Source organism: Caretta caretta, chromosome 22 (genome assembly GCF_965140235.1).
Source record: "Caretta caretta isolate rCarCar2 chromosome 22, rCarCar1.hap1, whole genome shotgun sequence".
NCBI classification, from domain to species: Eukaryota; Metazoa; Chordata; order Testudines; family Cheloniidae; genus Caretta; species Caretta caretta.
In genome coordinates this window covers 20,459,305-20,482,222 of record NC_134227.1, presented here as the reverse complement: position 1 = coordinate 20,482,222, position 22,918 = coordinate 20,459,305, and the positions used below count along the sequence as shown (strand labels likewise).

Here is a 22,918-nt window from a genome sequence, read left to right as displayed (position 1 = left end):
AAGGAACTGGGCTAGCTGTGCAGGCAATAATAGATGCTAGGTGGAGTTGGTGAACAATGAAGAGCACTAGAATGTGACAATGGGAGGCAGGTCCCATGTCCCCATTCCCATCTTGCTCCATGTCTTCCTGCATTGACCCCAGCTTTGCCTCCATTTGGTCACCTCTGGAATTTCTAATCCCTTCCACCTCACTCCCCATCCCACCACACAGCCTCACTCCTTACGGCTACAAAAGGCAGCTCTCTCTGAATCAGCCATGTGAGACAACACATAGATAGAGAGCCCAGCCTCCAGGGACTGCAGGAGGCTCAGTGTTTCTGGATCCATGAGAATTAAGTATTGTGTCCTCCAGCTTGGTCCTGATCTCGCCCAACCTCCGCTCTTCTCTCCTGGATGGCCAAAGCAGGTCATTTCACTGTCTGTGCTTGCAGGGTAGGAGCTCCAGGGCCACATGGCATGAAGCCTTTAGTATAAAGCCCAAGGATCCAGCAGGTCAGGGTGGGAGAGGAGGGTAGACTGTGGAGGCATGGGTTACGTGTGCGAAGTGTGCACTGGGGGCTCTGCTGTGCCAATGCTATTAGGCAGCACTGGGCAATGTGCCAGGTGGCAGAGGGGCAGGAATGGTGGATATGACACCACAGTATTGACACCAGTCTATGTGGCTTTGAACTCCTGGCCTTCAGTGTCCACATGTGCACGTAGATATGAGGATTTGTTGCCCTACAATAGAATCAGTGGGCAAAGAGAGCTGATGGGATAAGCTGACCAAGGAGCACAGAGGAGATGGAAGTTGTGACATTAAAGTGGGCTCCCCATGGCCAGCACCTCCACAGCCACCCCAAGGGCTTAGTCAGATTGTGGTCACCCCAATCGTGGACCAGGAGACCACTGTGCTAGGTGCAATTGGTCCCTGCTCTTTGCCCCTGTGTCCAGCCATGTGTGAGCCTGACACAGTATGTGCCATGTGAATGGGCCACTGCCTTAATTAGGCTTAAAGGGAAGGAGCAAAAGAGTCCTCAGCGAAGTTGAGAAGCATTTAAACAGCCCCTCCTTCCTGCCCGCCACACACAGCCGTCAATCGGTGCTCTTCTCCTGTAGTCTCTGTCCTTGGTGCTGAACACTCCTGGCACTCCAGTGCCAGTCATGTAGGGCGGGAGGTGCGAATGTGTTCAGCGTTGGACTTTTTCTGCTCCCATGGGAGCAGGGTTAGGCCAGTATGGAGTGCCCTTGCTGGAGACATTTTCCAAATATCTACCATGCTTTCCTGTGGTCACCTTGCCGAGTGGATTTATCCAACACCCACGTGCCACTACATGAAGTCACTCTCTGTCCTCTTCGGTTTAGTGAATGAAACATCCAGTTTATTATTTAGTTTTCCAAGATCTCTTGGGTAAGACAATTGAAACAGGTAACAAAACACCATACACAGCACATAGTCTACGTGGGATGCTATTTACAAAAGAGCCATGCCATCAAATTACCGGCTGTTCCCGGCAGCATGCAGCTATTCAACCTTCACAGAGACCTACTTGCTACACAGTAACCTGAAAGAAATACTCAAACAAGAAAATCCTACTTGCTAAAGTGTATGGTAAGAGCTAGGATAAGAGATGTAAGGGGCTGAAAAAGCACATGGATTGCTACCGATGTGAGGAAAGCACCCGCAGAGCCAGCAAGGCACTGAGGTGGCATGGAGAGGCTGGGGTTAGGTGGCTGGGAGCCCCCGCACCCCATAAACAAATTGATAGGTGTTTGGGTCTGGACTGGGACTAAGTCAGCCTCCTAGGGCTCTGGTCAGCTCAGCACCCAGCAGTCGAGGCGTGTGAGCCTGGGAACTGTGCACATTCAGGCTCCCTTGGTATATTCCCACCATCTCCTGCTTCTGCTGTGGCCGGATGCACAGGGAGGCCAGCCTGTGTGGTGGGATGTTGCTCTCTGTGTCCTGATGGAAATGAGAGAGGAGCTGGAACGGGACTAGGGGAGTAGGTGTGCGGCATGTGAGTGGGAAGGGAGTTAGTTGGAGACCGGAAAGGGGGTTAGGCTAAGGTTAGCGTTGGCTCAGATTTAATTAAAGCTTGTTCATCCCTCTCTAACCATCTCCCAGCCATGGTGTTTGGAGCCCACCTATGCTACACCAGTGCCGCTGAAGAACTGCTAGGCACTGGATCTCTGTGGTTAGAATATACAGGGAAGTCCGTGGAGCTGGGAATGACCCCTTTAAAACATGGCAGTGGAGCGCCCTGTCACTCTTGCCTGCAGAGACCGGCACGGCTCATGCATACTGCCAGATGGACCAGAGGGTGCCCAGCGTGATGCTATAGGCCAGCACAGCCACCAGGTACACCCGGAAGAGCAGCACGTCCAGCACGTAGCCCACCTGGAGCCACTCGCGGGCGATGTCGCGGAACTCGTCGCGCTTCTCCAGGAACTGGCGGATGGCAGCGATCTCCTGCAGGATGCTTTCCACCACCGGGGAGCTCTCTCCTTGTGCCGGAGGTGCCGGCAATGGCCTTGCGCCTGCTGTCCTCTCATACTTGCAGAGGTTCTCGCAGCCGTAGTGGTTCAGCTTGGCTGTAGGAACAAGAGAGAGAGGGGGCAGCCTTTCAGAGGTCTCAGCACTGCACTGCTGAGCTTGGCTGTGTTGGGCATTATACCACCCCAGAGGTGGGGTTCTGAGCCCCCCTCCCCAGTGTCTGGCCCAGAGCCACCCTCTCTTACAGCAAACAGCCTCTGGGGGCAGGCAGGGGGGTTAAATCTAGTATGTCCCTTTTCTCTATGTGCTAGGCCAAGGGGCGTGTGCTCCAAAGAGGGGTGGTGCTCTGGCCCCATTGCCCCGGGGCCAGCAGGGAGTGAAGATGCCTGGGGTGCCTTTGTAAGCTGTGCAATAGGGCCGATGTCCCCGAGCTGTGTGGCCCAAAGGGGATCCTGTTCCATTGCTCCTTCCTGGGCCACATGGACTTCCTGGGCAGAGTTGGTCCCCGGGGTCCCGCTGAGAGCAGTGGGGTGCCCCTCTCACGGTTTGGGGCTAATGCCCCAGGAGGATTTGAGTTCAACGCTGACCCTATCATGCAGGTTCAGGTGTTTTGCTTCCCTGCATCATGGTCTAGCTCCACCAGGTGAGCCCTGAGTTCTTTCTAATTCCATGCAGCTTACCCCCCTTGGTTGTGATAGTAACGTGCAGCCAGGAGGCCAGCTCCCTGCGGCCCTTACCCCCTTTCCCAGAGCCACAGCTCGTACCTGTGCTGTCATTGTTCTCTGGGTGCCGGCTGATGTCCGAACTCGGTGTCCTGCTGGGGTAGAATTTCTTCCTGTCACGGATGCAGAGCAGGATGGTGGCTCGTTCCAGCACCAGGTGCTTGACCCAGTCAGGGACGTGAGGCTGCAGATCCTGCTTGTGGACCAGGCGCACGATCAGGATGGTCTCAGTCAGGCTGATGACCAGCAAGGCCATGCACACAACAAAATAGACGCCTGCCAGAGGAAGGCAGCAATGGTCCATGGTCAGCAGGGTCAGTCTCTCGGCTAAAACTAGGCACGGCCCAGGCAGGGCCTGGGTGAGCTCTCTGTACTCACCTCTCTCGATGTTAGGTCTTCCTCACATGTAGTACCCCCTCCTGCTCCAGCCCTACCGGGACCCCTGGCAGCTCAGCGTATCACTCAGCATAACCCTGACCCAACCAGCATCCTGGCTATTCCTGTCCTAGTCACCCCACACCCAGCTCTGACAATTCCCCTCAGTCTTGATACACCACCCTGGTTGTTCCTGTCCTCAAGTGCATCTGGAGCTGTGCGGGCGCCCTGTAATTCTGGCCCTCAGCAGACCCTCCTACTTCAGACTTGGCCTCCCTAGCACCACACAGCTCTGCCAGTACACCTCAACCCTGACCCACAGCCCCCATCTCTTGCTATCCTAGTTCTGGTCTTCTCCCTCCCACAGCTCTGCTAATGGTCCTTATGCCCAACCCACAGCACCCCCACACAATTCTGTCCAGTGCACTGTCCTACCAGATCCTCTGGCCATACAGTTCATCTGCCCCAGACTATCACCGTCCAGCCCCTTCTTGGCTCTGGACTCCGCGAAGGAGACAGATGCTAGATTTCAACCGGGGATGTGAGCACACCTAGGTAATCACGGTGATGGGTGCTATCATACCTATCAGTGGGGTCCCGATGGCAGTGGCCGGCAGCGTGTCCGACACAATGATCAGGAAGACGGAGTAGCCCAGCAGGAGGGTGATCTTGAAGGACACCCTCTCCCCGCTGTCGGGAGGCAGGTAGAACCCCACGATGTCCATGACCATCAGGAAGATGCTGGGGAGCAGCAGGCTGACGGCGTAGAAGAGGGGGCGTCTCCGGATGACCACCTGCCAGCACAAGAGGGGGCGGGGAAGGTGGAGAGTTCCCTGTCAGGAGGAGGCCATCCGGGAATAAAGGCCCGTGGCTGCCTGGCTCCCCTTCACCGCTATTGGGGCCTGGTATTGCCAGGCAACCCTGTCAGAAGTGAAAGGCCAAGAGCTTTGCTGGCCCCAGGGGTCTGGCTGAGTGGCTGCTATGTTCTGCAGGCACATATGGCATTGGCTGTGATGTGTTCCTCTCTGCGGCAGCCCTGCTCGTTTGCTGTGGGGAGCTTTGCCTGCTTCCCACCCTGAGCGCCCTAACGCGTGACCCCTGGTCTGGCTTTGAACTGGCAGCAGCAGCTTGGCAGGGCACTGTGGAGCTGAGACTGGCTATTGCCTGGCCGCCCCCATTCTAAATGAAGGGCCTAGGCCCATGGGCATAGCACAGACTGAGAGCAAGGGCATCCGGCTCAGCTGGCCTGCATTTCCGGTTGCAAAGCTGCTCCTCCATGCACACACCCCACCGCAGCGCACCCTCTGGGCTCCTTATTTATAGTCACCAGCTGCCCAATAAACAGCCCATTAAGCCACACACCTGCAGTGGCTTGGATCCTCGGACCATCAGCACTGGAGACTTTTAATGCTCTATGGCCATATTATGGCCTGGAAGTGGAAGGAACGGCCCTGCCCTGGAAGGGGGGCCCCAGCTATAGAACCACTTCATGCTGGGGGAAATGGCTGCTCAGATGGGTCAAACAAACGGCATCTGGCCTTACTCTGTGTGTGTTTCTTGGATGTTCGACTAACTCTGGCTCAAACCAGGGTGCTGGGGGAAGCTCTGTAGTCTGTAGGCAGCAGCTGGACCCAAAGGGGGAAGCTGGCCATCAGGTAGAAGCCATGCTGAGCGACCTCGTTTGCCTCCCGTGAGCGAACCAGGTGCAAGCTGCACTGGAGTGGACCTAGGCTGGGAGTCCTGTCCCCTTGTATGAGTGATGTGCTGCAGCTTGTGTTGCAACAGTCCTTGCTATCCCCACCGTGATATGCAGCAGCGCATGCTGCGGGGTTTGCTTAGCAGCCTCTCTGCACGCTTTAGAGCCAGGAGATCGGTTGCACAAGTAGGGAGAGAATGGCACCATTTGCCTTCTGCATCTTGGTGCTTCCCCAGCTCAGTTCTCCTCCCTTCCCCCAACACACACGGCCCACACCCAACCAGGGGAGGGCCCTTACATAGAACTTCATCTCGGCGTAGCTGTCGCTGCCCTCCACGCTGAACTCCCGGAACTGGCTGAGTACGTAGAGGAGCTCCCACTCTCCCTGGTTCATGAAGATGCTCTTGTCAAATTTCACCAGCTCGGGCTGCCGCCACAGAGAGATGTTGATGTCGCGGACTGTGGGGTGGAAGAGAGGTGGGCATCAGGGCTGGGGACCTGAGGGGAAGGGACATCTTCCCCCAACACTGCTGATGCACTCCATGCCCACAGCCATCCTACAAGATCTGGGAGCGTCACGCTCCTCCCTTCCAGGCCACATTCCTCTTCTCTCCTTGTTCACAAGGACGGATTGGCCTGCATGCGTTCCCTATTTCTAGGGCTGTCTAGGGGGGTGAGGCATGGCCTGCACTGAGCCAGCGTGCTCCCAGAGACTGTGATTGCTCCATGACACCCTCCGCCCCGCTAGCTCTTACCCTGCTCTGTCCCTCCTTGGGCGGCCATGGGCTAACAATACAAGCTAACCCCAGGCTGCCTGTACCAATGAGCCCAGCACTGACCCAGGGAACCCAACCAGCTCAGTCCTTGCTTTCCCTGCTGGTGAGAGGACCATTTTGTGCCTTTTGCAATGTCCACTGGGAATGAAACTGAGACCCACCAAGTGACTGCGAGTTATAGAGTCCCAGACCAGGTCATATTGACTTCCCATGCAGCTGGAGGCTTTCTTAGCTAGCCTGGTCCCTCCCTTCCCAAGGCTCCTGAAGGGCAGGGTGCAGCGGGGAAGGCAGGGCCACTTGTCACGTACTGTTGTGCAGCCAGCTGGTGAAGGTGAGCGAGCAGTTCTGCACGTCGAAGGGGAAGTTGTAGATGTCCAGGCTGCAGGCAGTCACCACCTGGATCGGCTTGAGGTTCTGGACCTCCCCGTGGTAGCGGATGTAGACGTATGGGATGTCCGGGGACTTGCCCACGTCCACGCTGAAGGGCACAAAGAATGAGAACACCCCCGTCAAAAATAAATAAATAAAGCGGAGTCCTTTGGCTCTTTTCTACCGTGGTGAAATGCCAGCTGCAGTGGATGGGAGTGCCCCAAGGCCGGCTAGCCGGGACAGTTGGGAGAGCATCTCTGTTAGGAATGGTAGCAGCTGTGACACCCGCTAGATGTGACCCTCGCGTTCCTGGCAGGGCATTGGGCAGCCTGAAGCCGGCAAAGCTGGGCTGTCCAGCAGCCTGAGACCATGCAGAGGTCTCTGTTTAGAGCCTGTTGCTGCCAGCTGACTCGTGCCCAGGAACCTCTCCAAGGAGACAAGCAGCCCATCCTACCTGTTCCCCAAAGAAACCTACACGTTTATTGACTCTCCAGCTCTGTGGACCCATCTCTTCTTTCCCACCGCAAACCCTCCCGCAACCAGTCATCCCCCCATCTTTAGTTACCAGCATCACCCCCACTCAGCCAAACTATAGCTCCAATGCTTCTCTCAGTGGGTGACTTGTCTAGTTTGACTGTTATCTCTGCAGCGCAGGGCTTTCTGTTACTGCCTGTGTGTACAGCGCCCAGCACTGCAGGGCCTCAATCTCAGCTGGGGCTCTAGGCACTGCTGTAATACAAATAATACTTGTAGGAAGCACAATAGACTATGGCAGACTCCTTAACGTTCAAAGGACAGACACATACAACAGTTACCTTTGGTGACAAGGCCCCTCTGATGCATATGGGGTTACTGGGTTTGTGTTCGTCACATGGTTCTAAAAGGAAGGGAGGAAGTGGTGCAAAGGAGAATACCCTAGAGGAAAGCTGGGTCCTGGGTCCTCCCAGCTGGCTGGGGTTGGAAAGGCCTCAGAGGGGCTGGTGAGCTGATAGCTGGGGATTGATTTGGTCTGGTTTTGAGTCATGTGTTTAGAAACAAAGTGAGCCTTGAAGGAAAGGGGGGAAATGACTTTAGCTGGGGCTTTGATGATATTTTTTTTAACTTCCCTGGCTGGTGAGTTTGCACACAGCCCTATACCTTTGCATCTCGTTAGCATTGCCGTAGGACTCTCTCTGTGGACACACTCCCTCTGATTAGTACCAGGAATGCCTCACTGAAGTTATCACACTGCACAAAGCAAAGCTGTAAAGTTTTTAAAGGGTGGCAAGTGCCTGAGATCATGGCAGCTCCTTAAATCCTAGCAGAATAGAGATGGTTAAGAACAATAGATTTCTTTCCCAAGGAAGGGTTGGCAGTTCTGCAGCTGCCCCTGCATTGTGTTTCCTGTACAAAACCTTCCTCTGAATATCTGAATTCCACCCCAAATGCAGCAAGGGTAATTATGAACGTTTATAGTCAGCCAGCATTGGAAATGTCCCAACTCCTGAGCTATTCCCATCTGCAGCGTACGGTATGTGGGGATATTGCCAGCTCTGTGCAAACCAGCAGCAGTGCTGGGAATACAAAGTGGAATGTGAACTTGCGGGGGAGGCGGGAGAGAGTTAAATCTCCAGGCCCCATGGGCTGTTGTCCGAGAACTTTGCTGCACTTACAACTCATTGATGAGGATGTCTGGTACCCAGATGCTCTCGGTGGGGATAGACATCTGCGTGATGTTATCAAAGTCCTCTGGATTCCACCTGAGAAACTCGTCAATCCAGTGCTGCAGAAGTGAGATAAGAGGGGACTTAGGCAGCAGGATCAATTCCAGGCCGGTTCCCGACCTCTGGCAGGAGTATTAGATACAAAGCAAAGCCTATCTTCCCAATTACTGTACTTGCCCAACTATACAAAGCTTAAAGCATTCACCCATTCCCCTCTAATCCTATAGCTCTGTGCCCCACATGCTACTGGTTATCCTCTGATGGTTTTGACCTCGCTGCACTAAGCTAGGACATTATCATCCATGTGCACACGCTCTGAACCACCGGTCTCTCTGCTTTCCAGAGGGTGCTGGGTTTTACGTGTTGGCTACATACTGCATAAGGGGATGTCTTCTTGGTGTTGGAGCAAGTCTGTGCACTGTTCTAATCTTCTGGAGACTCTGTGGATATATCCATGTCCCAGCTATTCATTTGGCTGCATTTCTCATTTTGGGATGAACTAGGTTAGCTGAGAACCAGCAGGAGCCCATAGGGCACTCTCTTTGCATAGCCAAAGAGAAAAGGATGGTGTGCTCGGGGAGCTCTGAGTGAAAAGAAAGTGAGAACTCTCATGTGGATGCCAAGGGGGATGCCCCACTGGTCTCCTCCTATCCTGGAGCTGTGGGAGTAAACTCCCTCTGCCCCATGAGGAAAATGGAAGTTAGAATACAAGCCAGGAGCTGGCCAGAGTGACGTGAGCAGCAGACATGTCCGAGTTTCCTTTGGCGAAGCAGGCAGCAGGCCTGCCTTCACAGAGGCACTGATGGTCTCCAGCAAAAAGTCCCCACAGGCCAGCACCCCCCCAAGAAGAACATGGCTCCTGAGCACAAAGCGTTCTCAACATCTCCAGGGCTTTCTGAGAAATCGCCATGTTACTATGGGTGCCGGCGCTGCAGCGATAAATTCGACTAACCCTGGAGAGGGCCCAGGGCAAGTCCCACCGAAGGAGAGTGGGCGAGAGAGCCGGGAGGGTTGCAGCCACTCACCTGCCTGTACCAAAGGTAGGTTGTCAGCACCTGGTTTTTTTCATCCTGTTGGAAATAAAAAGCAAAAGGGTGAAACCGGCGAAGGGCATTTCACAGCTCAGGGGTTACTGGTCTTGTGTCATTAATGCCAAGGGCCCAAAGCGATCAGGAAGGGCTTGGGTACAAATGATCACCCGGCTCCAGATGTCAGTGAGGATCAACTGGCAAGAACACAAGAGGAGAAGGTGGGGTGATGGCAAAATAACAAGCAACAGAACCTCTGATTGCAGATCCTTTGGGACACAGATGGGCCTTCTTAAGCTCTTCAGCTTTCCCCGTCAGAAGGCCTGTCTGTCCTCTAACTGTTGGCAGAGGGGCCTTCAGACACAGTCACTGATCCAGCACATTTTAGAGCAAACTTCTTTCAGTTTGGAGTAAGGGGTGGGTGTGGATGGCTTCTTGTAGCAACTCTGCCTTGTCTGTGGTCAAGCCTCTCTGGCACGGTGCATTGAATATTGTTAAATTATACCTAGGGCCAGGTTCCATAACATCTCAGCATGTTGGGTTCTGAGCATTTTGGAAATCTCACCCTTAATTAGGTGCCTAAAGGGTTTCTGAGCACTTGAAGACATGGCTCCAAGTGATTTGCCCTAGTTTACCTAAGTCCAGCTCCTAAAGAGGATGTGTCTCCACACTTCACCCTGGATGTGGAAAAACTTAGTGGCATACGAACCTCCCTAGGCTCAGAGGTACCTACCTCCACTCCTCAGCCCCAGAAGTGTTACGGCTTCTGGGCTCAGTGGCAAAGCAGAGGACTTACCACGCTGAGAATGGCATATACCATGATATCAATGGCTACGTTGGTTGTCCTTCTCCAGTCCTGAACTGGCCGGACACCCTTTCTGTAATGAGCCAGCAGGTAGTTGGAGAGCTGGAGCAGGGCTGGCTTGGCAGAGTTCAAAGTCCTGTTGTTCCCTTTCCGAGCAGCTAAGGGGAAAAAAAATCACATTTCCTTGGACTCATTTCTGGGCATGAACCTGCTCAGTGCCTCACCTTCCCCGTTCCCTCTCTCTCCATGCTGCTGCACAATTGACGCAAAGCAACCTGGCTCAGGGAAAGCCGACTCCCAGCAAAGCATGGCTCAGTCTAGCTGAAGTAGCTTCCAGCCAAGACCAGCTCAGTGCAGCGCCTGCCGGGTCATCTCAGGTGGGGAGTGACTCCCACCCAGGACTGGCTCAGTGTGGCTCCTGTCGACTAGAGAACAAGGAAGCACTTTATTGGCTCACCACATGGAACTGTCTGCTCCGGGGCATATGTCTGGGCTTGAGACCCTGCAATGCAGTCTGGCTGTGGGATGGGGAGCTCCACTAATCTGAACTATTGCAGCCTATAGCCTGGCTCCCAGCTGCTCAAAGTACTGCAGGCACATCTCTCTGCCTCTCAGATAACTTTTGGGCATCCTGAAATTGTCCTGCCCAAGGTCCGCACATACTCAAAGGGGTTTGATCTTTCTTCCATTCAAAAAGAGCACAGAGTGCATATTGGTGGTGTAACAGGCTGGCCTGCCTCATGGGCTGCAGAGCCTGGGGCTAAGGCAACCCTGATTATAGGATCAGCCCCACCTGAGAGGAATCAGGTGGTTCCAGTACGAAAGGAGCAGGAAGTGGCAGTGAAGGGGAAGTTATATCTGCAGATGCTGCAGGCTGTAAGAACGCTCCTGCAGGGCTCTGTGTTGGCAGGAGAAAAGCTCAGAAGCAGGGCCGAGTAAGCTCCAGGCAGGTAGACTTGGGAGAGTCTCTGTCCAAGCAGGGAAGAGACTGCAACTGGAAGGGGCTGTGGAGAAGAACAAACTCCAGGCAGGAGGTTGCTGGGGAGCAGAAAGACAGGCACTTAGGGTGGTGGGGATGTGCCCAGCTGAAGCTGGGATGAAGACTGAGTTTATGTACTGTTTTTCTGAAAGGCTCCATGGGGTTTTGGATCAGGAGAGAGACGCTGAAGTGGGGTCGGGTCCTGGAGGTCCATCGTGTATCAGAAGACTAAATAAATATGGCCCCTTGTGGGGATTGTTTGAACTGCCTGTGGACTGTGGATTTCTCCAGGGCTCTGAAGAGGGGAAAACAGAGGCCAGGTGTCTTAGAGGGACCTCTGGCCATAAGGGGGCACTCAGGAGGTGGCTGCCTGTGTTATTACTGGGAACAGGATTTACAGCAAGACTGACCTCATGGTTAATGTATATTTTCTTTCCAAAAAGCCACCCTGCTAGCTCAGTGCATGGGTAGCTCCCGGCCCTTCTCCCTGGGCTCTCTGTGGGAGCTGGGTACGAGGTGACATGTGAAGGAGTTTTAGCTTCCAGATCTGTCATCTCCAGACATGGACAAGGATCAATGGCAGAGGTGAGACTATTCCCACCCGGGGAATATTTAAAATTTCCCTCAGTATTTTTTTAAATCAAATTATCCCAGAGAAGTGGAGGGCACAGGAGTAGGAGGAAGAGGCTGAAGCTAAAGAGAAACCAAGATGTTTAATTCATTTACCTCTTTAATTGATTTTTTTAAAGAGTATTTATGTGACTGAAGACCTGATCCAAAGCCCATTGAAGTCAATGGTAGTCTTAGCATGGATCAGGTTCTGAGAGTTTCATACATTGTGAAAGCTTCCAAGTAGTCTTGGCCAATGTTTTTACAGCCAGACTTTTTCTTGGAAAGCAACAGCAGAGCAGCTGGTTTGCCTGGATGTCGGTCAAATACCCATTGCTTGGCCTGTTCCTCCCTCCTTGGCTGCCCCCATAATCAGCTGCGATGTGGGGATGGTTTAAGGTCTTGCTCTGGCACCACTGAAGTCAATGGGAACCTTTTTTCTGCAAGCCATCTCCATACACCATCATGGCTTTCATTACTGCCCAGCAAACCAGCTAGCGGGGCTCCTCCTCTCCTTCTGTGTTGGACTGACAAAAGGAAAGGAGTTATGGATTGTAGCTCTCCTTTCTGCCTAATAAGTGTTAGCAGAGCTGGTGGGATTTCAAATGAATGAGGGGCCCATCACAAGCTGTGATAGTTGTGATCCCATGCTTTAGTAGTAATGAAACACTGCTCCCTGGTTGGCACCTTCACACCAATCAGTCACAACATTACCATCAAACCCCCAGAAAGAGTCTGGCAATGGGGCAGGGGGAGGGATTGAGAGAGCGAGTGAATTTCCAGACACTGGCCCGCAACAAAAGGCTGTGTTTAAGGAAGCATGGCTTGGTTGGTTTGTTCCTGCTGAGGGAACGCTTTTTCAAATATTGCAGCAGAAAGTTGAAGAGCAAGGACAGCGTTGTGGTTGAAGCACTGGTCTGGGACTTCCAGAAATCTGGCTTCAGGTTCTCTCCCCACCACAGAATCCCTGTGTGACCCAGGCAAATCACTTAATTTGTCTGTTTTCTATCTGTAAAATGGGGTCAATAATCCTTCCTTCCTTCCTCCCACCACAAATGCAGCAAGGGTGACTGGTGGGGGAGAGGGTGTGTGAGAAAAGGTTACTCTGCCACTGCCTGGGCTGTACCTGTCCTGGAGATAGGGGATCAAGTCCCCACTTGCCAGTGCTGTCCGTTTGGAACCTTTGAACAGAGTTTTATTCACTTTGTAGTTAAATAGCAGCACTTGCTAATACTTAGACTTGTTGGTATCTTGAAAGTCAGGCCTCCAAACAGTCCTGCAAGCTCTCTGCATTAATGCTGTGAGCACTGAGTGCATAACAGATTGCCCCCAATGCAGTGCTCCTGTTCACAAGGCAACTTGTGAAGTGAAAGTCAAGTCAAAGTCACAGAACCCTGTCTGCAGCTCAGCCTGCAAACATGACCATCTAACCAGAGCACAATTCACATGTAATAAAAGGAGCTGACTGGAATAGATCTGCAGGGACTTGGGAAAAGCTGTCTACGAAGGGGCCTTTCATCTTTCTTTAAAAAAACAAAAACAAAAAAGCTTTACCTAGGACCTATAATGCCTCCAAGTTAGCTGGGCTCATGAGCCCCCGCCAGGTCTGTGTAAGGCAAAAGAGGATGTGAGGGGGGTGAGGAAAACAGGCTGTTTGGTCGTTGTGCTGTCGACTCTGTCACGCTCTCTTCCAAGTGGCCCTTAATGGTGCAGCCTGTCATAGTGGGCTCACAAAGGTTTGTTTTTGGGGCTTGCCCTGCCAAACTCTGCAGATGAAGAGGTGGTGTAGACGTGTGGGTCCTGGGATATTAGACAAGGTGGGTGAGGCAATATCTTTTATTGGGCCAACTTCTGTGGTGAAAGAGACAAACTTTTGAGCTCCACAGAGCTGCTCTTCATGTCAGCGCTGTGTAAGCTCAGAAGAGGAGAAAATTTGGTAGAATTCAGACACCTCAGTAGGTAACCTAGTCTTGCCGTGTGTTTGTGTGTGCACGTGAGAGAGCGAGAAATAAAGCTGGCTGGGAAACAGATTTCCCATCCTGATGATTGTTCAGAATTTGATTTTTTTTTCTTTCATCCTGAATTGGGGTGAAAAATCAAAATCTCAGATGTTCCCAAATCAACCCCCCTTCTCTTAAATTTTCAGGTGAGTCAAAGAGTTTAACAGCAATCATCCTGAAACTCAGACCCAACGGGCTGGGCCTGCTTGGATTTGGATGGCTAGCCCCAGCCGCTGCAGTGCTGCGACATCTCCATAGCTAGGCTCAGCATGCTAGCTTGGGCAGAGTAGCACTTGTCTGACTGCCTGGCCTGGGAGGCACGTTCCCAGCTGCAGTGTAGACATACCCAGAGTGATCAGCCCTGCCAAGCTGAGAAGTACCAGTCACCGGAGTTTCGCCTTTGGGCCTTTACCTCTTGCAGGCAGTATTGGTATGAAAACACAGGATGCCAGCCTCTCTCTTCAGCAGGCTTGCTGCTGGACAGCTCCCAGTGGCAGCTGCCCAGAGCAGGAGGGAAGCCAGGATGCAGATATCACACACAAGGCCTTGGAGACAGAACCAGTACAGGTGGCTGGGGGGACAACTTCGCCTTTAGGGTGGAAGTGACTCCAGTGCTGAAAAGTCAGCCCACACCCTGTGCACTACTTACATCCTGCATGAGCCCTCAGTTAGTAGTGTATTGACTTCAGGTAGCATCTTTAAACAGGTGAACCCTTTGTCAGCCCCCTTTTTCATTCGACTGGAGTTTTGGACCACAGATCTTCATTGCAGAATTACTCCCATCAAATCAAAACTAATCAACCACAATCTTTCTGCAGGAATAAGAGCTTTAAACTTGCAACTTTGCAGATTCATTAGATTTCTAAAGAAACACCAAGGTCTAATTTGCTGGGACACTTTTTTTTTCCCTCTTTGCCTAGGTATCTTGGGAGAAATCTCACTTTTCTGCATCAATCTCTAAACAAAGAAGCAGCTTTTTTCCTTCCAGGTGTTTTCTATCGTGGCTTCACGCATAGCTCTCTTGTGTGTAGAAATGAGACCCATTCAGGCTTATTAAATGGTGAGTTTTCCTAGAAGATCTGCGTTGTTCATCGGCACACGTTAGTACTCCTACCACTGTGATCCTGAGGGAAAATTGAGTTTTCAGTAGCTCTGAGGCTTGTCTCATTGTAGGATGAGAAAACAGAAATTGTCAGGTGTCATCTCATCCTACATCTTGTCTCCAAATGCTTTGGGGGAAGGTGCAAACTCCTATAATGAACAATGAGGCACTGCAAATGCTCTGGGGTATGTATAAAGCAGGCTCCATGGATGTGATATTTTTTTCCTTCACACTTCCTGTTGAAGTTGTTTCTAAAACTCTGGGTTTCCTTGGGTAACCAGGAGTGCTTGAGTAACAGACACAAGGAGAGTGGAGCTCAAAAGAAGGGAATGGAGGGAAAACAGCCCAACTCCTCATCTCTAATGGGCTTGGCTGCACGCTGAAGATGGAGGGTACGTGCTCAACGCTTATTAATCATTTTCAAGCCAGATGTTAAAACTAGACTTGGAACTAAGATGAGGCTGGGCTAATAGGATGGGATCTGGATTATCTATGGCATGTCATTTAAAATAGCATTCATTGGCATGGAAGGGGGACTCTGAGCACAGGGGAGGCAGGTCCACAGCACAGGAACCGCGTTTTATGCGTGTTTGCACTCACCAGAAAGAAAAAAGGCATTAAAGTCCATGTGAAATTCTTGCTGGTTGGTTAAAGTTAGTTTCCTCAAACACCCTGTGGTTCCTGCATATGCCAGAGAGGAGCGGGTGCTGTAGGGAGCTGGCTGTAGCTTCCCAAACTCTCAAAGTGAGGAACGCCATGAACAACGTTGGTTGCTGGCGGGGCTGGGAGGTGGGGGGAGGGGGTTAGATGATGTGACAGTAGCTTTTAGTGGAGCGACCCATTAGTGAAGCATAAAGTGATTAGGGCTGGAAGAGGCCAACATTAAGCTGTCTAGTGCATCTTCTGCTATCTGTGTGGGACTCTGACCTTGCTAGACTTCTTCCAATAGGTGCCCAGCCAGCTGTGACTTGAAGAGTCCTGGTGACTTTGATTCCAGGGCAGTGGCTTCCTAGCTGATCTTGCCACTTTTGCTTTTTCATTGTGTTTATGTCTCTCCCCCACCCCCATAAAATATATTTGGGACAGAAGCTCAGCTGTTATAAATCAGCCTGGGCCACTAACTTCAGTGCAGCTGCACTGATTTCCACTGGCTGAGGATCTGACCCTTTCCTCCCTGCTTTTATCATTGTTTACTCAGGACAGCAATTCCTTCCTTTCCTCTTCTGCATCCTCACTCTAATGCAACAGTTTTGGGGGCCAGAAATGATACTCAATGAAAGACAGTTTCCAACCTGCCTTCAAAGGAAATCTCAGACATGCCCTTGCTTTGAAACCTTACAGCTGCATTGGTTCCACAATATTGCTTCCCTTGCTTGGGAAAGTTCGACAACAATAAAGAATGATTCCTAACTAATAACTGACAGTTATGAGAGAGTCTGCACTGCTTGGGAGTAGGAGCATGGAAAACAACTCATCATCTGTTCTGTTAACTGTCGTCCAAAAATATTTAGTCCTCCATTATGAAAAACGAAGCATTAGTAGGGATATCTGTTTACCAAGCTCAAGTGTTTGGGCAACAGGTTCCAAATTGATATATATATCACTGTGTTCTCTCTCTTTTTTTTAATCCTCTCTGACTAAACAAGCTTAAACTTTTCAACTCTGCAGCCTTTTATTATTGAGTCTAAAATTATCGAGTCTAAAAACATCCCGTTAGCCTGTCACAAAGGCTATTGCTAATTTCTCTGCTCCAGAGCCTGACCTGCATTTCTGACACTCCTCTGAACATGCAAAATCACAGAACCCTTTCCATAACCTGTTATGGGTGTCCCCCCTTCATCAAGCTGTATAGATCAATTGTGATAACATGAGTGTCTCTTTAAAAAAAAAATTGGTGTATTTCATGCACAGAATTTAAGCCATCAGGCTTGTATTAAAATACTTCTACCCATCTCTCAGCACCTACAAGACTCCCCCTAACTTTCCCATAAGTTTCCTTACCTTCACTTTGAAACATAAAAGCGAACAGCAGCAGAGCAAGAAATGCCCAAAGAGTCGAGGGTGGCATGGCTCTGATCCAGAGGGTCGCAGTCTTTCTTAGTTCCTCTTCACAATGATTCCACATGTAGGACTGAGTCTTCTGGTTCTCCTCCGCTCTGACTCCCGCTTCTATCCATCCCTCTGCAGATAAAGGGAACCTAATCAGGGCAGCAGGTACACCTTTTGCTCGCTCCCCCCCCCCCCCAAAGGTCAGGTTTTTGAAAATGCGTAATTAATCTTGCAATCAGACTCCTCTGCTGCATCACATTTCAGGCTGGGAGGATAAAAAAGGAACCCACCCACCCGGACTGATGTCACACGGGACAAATGCACAGTGCCTCTCAGTCTCTCCCCAGGCAGGGAGGGCACTGGCATGTCTGCATGAGGTTAACCAGGGAGGCAATTTGTTACCTGAGACCTGGCTAAAAGCTGTTTCAGATAGAATTGATGGTGGTGGTTTTTCTATAATTTGTTTTAAATGTCTCATTTTTGCTGTAGACAAAACCCTCCGATTTGAGATTGGAATTTAATGGGGATGAATAATGTTAACTATCGCTCTGCTAGTGGGTTGGATGAAAAGAGAGTGAGGTTTCCTGCAGCAAGATGTATTAAACTGCTGTAACGTATATATTACATCCACACAATGAGACCTGTTTTAAGGATCATATGGCCAATGAGGGTGTACAGCTACTTTAAAGTTTACCCACCCAGTTTTGATCAGCCTTCAAATAAGGAGCTACCTCTAGGCAGCTGATGTGTAGTCAGTAAGGGTTGATTTCACACGGTCTGTTCAGTTTAACTGGCTAAATTGATGCAGCTGAATTGATTGCTGTGGAGTGTGGCCTGCTTATCCCACAATGAATTTGGATGTCTCTATTCAGGCACGTAGGGAAGAAAGTATAGATATGTGTGCACGTGTATGGTTGTACAAGTGTGTGCAGGTGTCTAGAATATTACAACTTTCTGATTACTTTTTAAATTTTTCCTTTTTAGAGAAAAGAGGAAGTTTTCAAGTAAAACAAATTCATACAGGTTTAAGGACTCATTAAAATCCCTAGGCTTGACACCCGTATAACTCCAGTGACTTCAGTGGTGTGACTTCTGATTTACACTGCTGTAAGTGAGGACACAATCCGACCCTTTGTTGCATTTCAAACTAAAGCTGAAAACATCTTCCCTCTCCTGTCCATTGGGCTGCCTCTTTTTCCATGCTCTTATGTAACGCAGAGGTTTATTCCTAGATTCCAAGGCCAGAAGGGGCCACTGTGATCATCTAGTCTGATTTCCTGTATAACATGGACCTTAGGACTTGCCCAAAATAATTCCTAGAGGTGATCTTTTAGAAAAACATCCCGTCTTGATTTAACCATTGCCAGTGATCGATGGAGAATCCACCATAACCATGGCTAAATTATGGCAGTTAAAAATGTACACCTTATTTCCAGTCTGAATTTGTCTAGCTTCAACTTCCAGCCAATAGAGCATGTTCTACCTTTCTCTGCTAGATTGAAGAGCCCTTATTAAATATTTGTTCCAAGTAGATACTTCTAGACTGTCACGAAGTTACTGTTTAACCTTCTCTTTGTTAAGCTAAATAGACTGAGCTCCTTGAGTCTGTCACAATAAGGCATCTTTTCTAATGGGGCTCTTCTCTTATCCCTCTCCAATTTATCAGCATCCTTCTTAAATTGTGGATCCCAGAACTGGACACAGGATTCCAGCAGTGGTTGCACCAGTGCCAAATACAGAGGTAATATAACCTCTCTGCTCCTCCTTGAGATTCTCCTGTTTATACACCGAAGCGGAACATAAGCACTCAGTGCGATGCAGTGGCCAAAAGGGCTAATGAGTGGTATCACGTCAGCCCTTTTTTGGCCGCCACTTCGCACTGAGAGCTTTCCATTTGGCTGATTCTCCCACAGGACTTGTGGGTTTCTGAGCCGTTTGCACAACAGGACAAAGCTGAACCACTGCTTCCGAACGGCAAAGCACGAGTGTCGATGTGTGATGTCACAACCTGAAGTGTGGCATGTAATGATCAATGAAACTGGATACGTTTGTTAAAAAACTCCCTTTACAAAGCCAAATGGCAAATAATCAATATGCGCCGAACAATCAGTGCCATGCAGTTAATTCCCTGTAGGCAAGCAAAATTTGAAGAGCAAAACTATCACTTGAATGTTTCTGGGATAGTCTGATTGTGTTATAGGCTAGCTTAGGGGTGCTATTGCAACTAATTGAGTATTCCACTTGTTAAGTACAGTTAATGTTCTCCCTGGGTCTTTATTATTAATTATTATTTTTATGGCAGTCACACTCATGAGCCACAGTCATGGACTCGCCAACCCCAAGCATCCAAAATCATGAGTCAGGCCTCAAAAATCATAAGATTGAAAAATCTCATGTTTTGTTATGCCAAAAATAAATTTTCGGTTTCTTCTTTTTGGTTTTTGTTTGTTTGTTTGTTTTTTTATTATTTTTATTTTTGGGGGTTTATTTTTTTTCCACTATGTGGTAAACAATTTTTTCTTAACCATGAGGGGTAGAAACTATTTGGAAAGAAAGCTGACCTTCTCCCCCAAAAGATGACTCTGGGGGCTGGAACTTTGAGAAGCCCCAAATGCCCTGAGACTTGCAGGAAAATTGTGAGGGTGGGCAGCTGCGCTGCAGGTGGGGCCTCTAGACATAGCTCAGCTGAAATAATTATTATTAAAATTGAGCTGCAGATAAATAGCAGGGGAAAGGCCGCTAATTGTTTAGTGAAAGACTATCTCCCTTTTAACGCTCTTGTGCGTTTTTTGGCATTGATAAAGTTTGGTAGGTGGACTCCTAGGTGAGCATTGAAGAACTGGGCTCCTCTGTGATGATCTAACCGAAGGGAGCAGTCCAGGACCCTGGGGCCCTGCAATGATAGTTATCACCAGGGTTGGGTTTTTGGTTTGGTTTGGGTTTTTTTGCTCCCGGACGGCACAGCAGTCAAGCTTTCCCTGAAGAAATTTCCTATTAATGGAACTGATGGCAAAACAGATAGGCAGGAATTGGAGCCCTTGGCTGCAGCATGGTGCAAATTGCATCAGATGGCAGCGTGGAGTCACTTAAACAAGATAAGGATTAGTGTGAGGCCCTGATGAACTCCCCCTCGACTGCCAGGAGTTGTGTCAGGGAAAGAGAGTGCAAAGCCAGGGCTAATTTGATTTCTCGTCTGTTAGAGGACTGCCAGTCCTCTCCCGGGGAGTGCAGACAGCTCGGAGCTGTTTGCTGTTATTGAATCTGGATAATAAAAAGCATGAGCAGCACTACTGTAGCAGAGCCAGGGACCATGCCCTGTGCTGCGGATACTGCCCAGCTGTAGGTGAACCCCTGTGGGATGCACAGCTGGATATGAGGATGGGCATTGCTAACACCTGGCCTCATTTTGGAATGACGCACAGTGACTGGTCTGGGGAAGGGAGGGGTGATGCATCCAGCAACCATCTCAGTTGGCACTAATTGCCCCCATTGTTGCCAGCTTCTTCAGAGGCTGAAGACTACATTGGTCTTGTGGATGGTCTGCCTCCTTGCCTCTTGAGGGCATGTTGGTTGGCAGGAGATGGTTGGTGCATAGAGAATGCACCAGTGATCCTTACATTGGCCCACTCTGGAGATGAGGAGAGGGTCATCAACCCTGGCACCTTGCGCACTGAATTCCTGCTCCTGTCATCCTCCTATCTGCCTCATTCCCGATCTCAAGGGGGATGTCATGGCAATAACTATCCCAAAGGCGAATAAAGCCCAGATTCTTGCTCAGAAGCATGAGCAGATCCCAAAGCCATGGGGCTCATCTTGTGACCATTCGTGGCTTGTAAACTGGAGCCTCCCATTGGAGAGGAGAGGAAAGTGTGTTCCTGCACCTGAGTCATTTTCCTTGCTTGCACATTGGTCACAATGTCAGGCAAGGCTGTAGTGGCCAAGAGCCAGGGCAGCCTAGGCGTGGAGGCCCACTAAGGGCCTGAGAATCAGGGAGAAGGTGGCTTAAGGCCTGGGCACAAAGGGTGATCGTAGTGCTAGGCCTGGCATGAGGGGAAACTGAACTAGAGCTACTGTAGCAGCATAATTAACTCTGAATTTTCTCCCTTGGGGTTTGTCTTCATCTTTAAAGAGATTTTAATGTTGTTTCTATCAGCCCTTCTGTTATCGGCTGTCTAATTAGTGTGATATATTATAGCCTCGTGTTACACACACATAGAGACTGTACATTTGGGGCTGTTACAGGATGCCCACTGTAATGGATGTGTTTTCATGGGACGTCTGATATAAATTGGCAGCATCCAGATCAGATTTACTTTCCGAAATGGTGTAATGGGATTTTATTAGCTCTGTAATCTGCTGCATGGTAATTGCTTTTCTGGGAATCGAAGCACTTGGCATTGAGAGACTTTCAGAGCCTCGAGAAGAAGAGCTGTTTTCCATCACAGTTTGCCCTGTAACTAAGCCTGAGTGGTACCTAGCTAGACCTGCTCTGGATGCATCACAGACCAAATAAAGCTCTAAGTGTGAAAGTTATTTTGGAAAATGGGACTTCTGAAAATGTTAACCTTGGTAGGTTATCCAGACCAGGGATAGGTTAGCCTGAGCCACAATGTTGGAAATGCACGGTGATACAAAATAGATGGCATTGAGTAGTAAAGAGCAGGGCAGGAAACAGTTTTCACAGAATTTAAGTTTTTGAGAAGGCGGGGGATGGGGGGAGAACACCTGTCCTGAATCAGGACAAAAAGTTGACATCTTGAAAATTTTCATGAACCCCAAATATGCAGATCAGGTCAATCAAAATGTTTTGTTTCAATTTTGACCTTTTAAAAAATTAACCTCTTTTTTACGTATAAATTAAATAAGATTTCTAAATGAAAAGTCATTTCAAACTGTTTTGGAAGTGTTGAAGTAGGACTTTAGGATATTCCCAAACTTTCAATTTCAAACTCAATTTTTTCCCCCCAAAATGAGAGATTCTTCAAAACTGGGAAGCGTCTGTTTCGAAGATTTTTCCAGTGGAAAAACATTTTGTCAGAAAAATCCGAACTCAGCTCTAGTGAAGAACCACTTGGATTTCCTTTTAACTATCGCTAACTTTTATGAGACACACTAGCAAGCGAGAGAAATTGCACTCCAAGCTATATTCAGCATTCAGAAGCAGCTGTCTGTAGTGGTTCCTAGTCTCCTGGATTGTCCTGTATCTAGAGAAATTAAACAAACTCAGATACAAACTGGAGTATTGGTTGCAACAGTATATCCATGCTGAATTAACTTTTGTTTTTAGACTTAAGCAAAACAAGAAATTGCCTCAAATGTGGCCCTTTCCCAAAGGTGAATTTTCCATCCAGTTTGCAAGTAAATAAATGTTTGTTTACAAGGGAAGCATCAGTCACTGAACTGAAGACTCCCTCCCTGACCTCAGACAGCTTGTCATTAGTGCATGGATGATCCAATCTGGGCTTTTGTATGCTTGCCTTGGAGCTGTACAAAATCTGATCGAGTCTCTGTCAAAGGACTTTGTGGAGAGCCCATCTGCAGGTGTGCTGAGTGCTTCCTCTGGGTAGGTTAAATCTGCATGGTTAGCTCCTAGTGGAATTCATGGAAGCATCCTCTCTTCTCCCATCCCCTGTTTGAGGCTATCAGGTTTTCTTTCTCCCAATGCCGCAGAGAGTTTTTCTCGTCAGCTTTTCAGCCTGAGCATCAGGCTAAAGATTTCTGATTGAGGCAGGATGGCTCATATCTTGATGGTCTTTGTTTTCCTCCCCTCATATTTGTTTTAGAGCCCCCAGCCTCCATAAAATATGTAATTCACTTGGAATTAAACTCAGGCCCCCACAGCTCTCGGTGATGGAATATAGCATGTCGTTTACTTTTGCATATAATCACAGAAATGACCCTCCTTGAGCTTTCGTGTGGAATGGCTCAAATTATTAGTCCCCTTCGGAGAGTACCTGAAGAACAGCTTGAGCACTTGTTAAATTTGCTAGCATCCTCACAGTTCCTCCACTGTTTTCTTATAACTCTTTTTCTTTCCAAATTTTTGGGTGAATTTGATTCTTGTAAAAGTGTCGCTCTAAAGAGCGACTGTGGAAAAGTCCGGCACAGAGCAGGCAATGGCTGTACAGCAGTCATTCCCTGCTCTGCTGATGTACCTCTGTCCTGACCTATGTCCCACCCCTGCTATGCCAGTCTGACAAAGCTCTTCCAATGCACCTCAATGTTATACGCC

The 22,918-nt window shown here is 49.5% G+C and overlaps 1 protein-coding gene across 1 annotated transcript; it reads right to left on the bottom strand.

Annotated features, from left to right (window-relative positions):
* Positions 1 to 1,072: 1,072 nt before the first annotated feature.
* HTR3A (5-hydroxytryptamine receptor 3A) lies at positions 1,073 to 16,861 on the bottom strand. The gene is made up of 9 exons (XM_048827399.2): positions 16,639 to 16,861; positions 9,939 to 10,105; positions 9,140 to 9,184; positions 8,064 to 8,173; positions 6,351 to 6,520; positions 5,565 to 5,725; positions 4,154 to 4,364; positions 3,238 to 3,471; positions 1,073 to 2,571 (listed from the first exon to the last, which is right to left on the bottom strand). The coding sequence occupies exons 1-9, from the start codon at positions 16,760 to 16,762 to the stop codon at positions 2,273 to 2,275; spliced, it is 1,521 nt and encodes a 506-aa protein (XP_048683356.2). The 5' UTR covers positions 16,763 to 16,861; the 3' UTR covers positions 1,073 to 2,272.
* Positions 16,862 to 22,918: the final 6,057 nt, after the last annotated feature.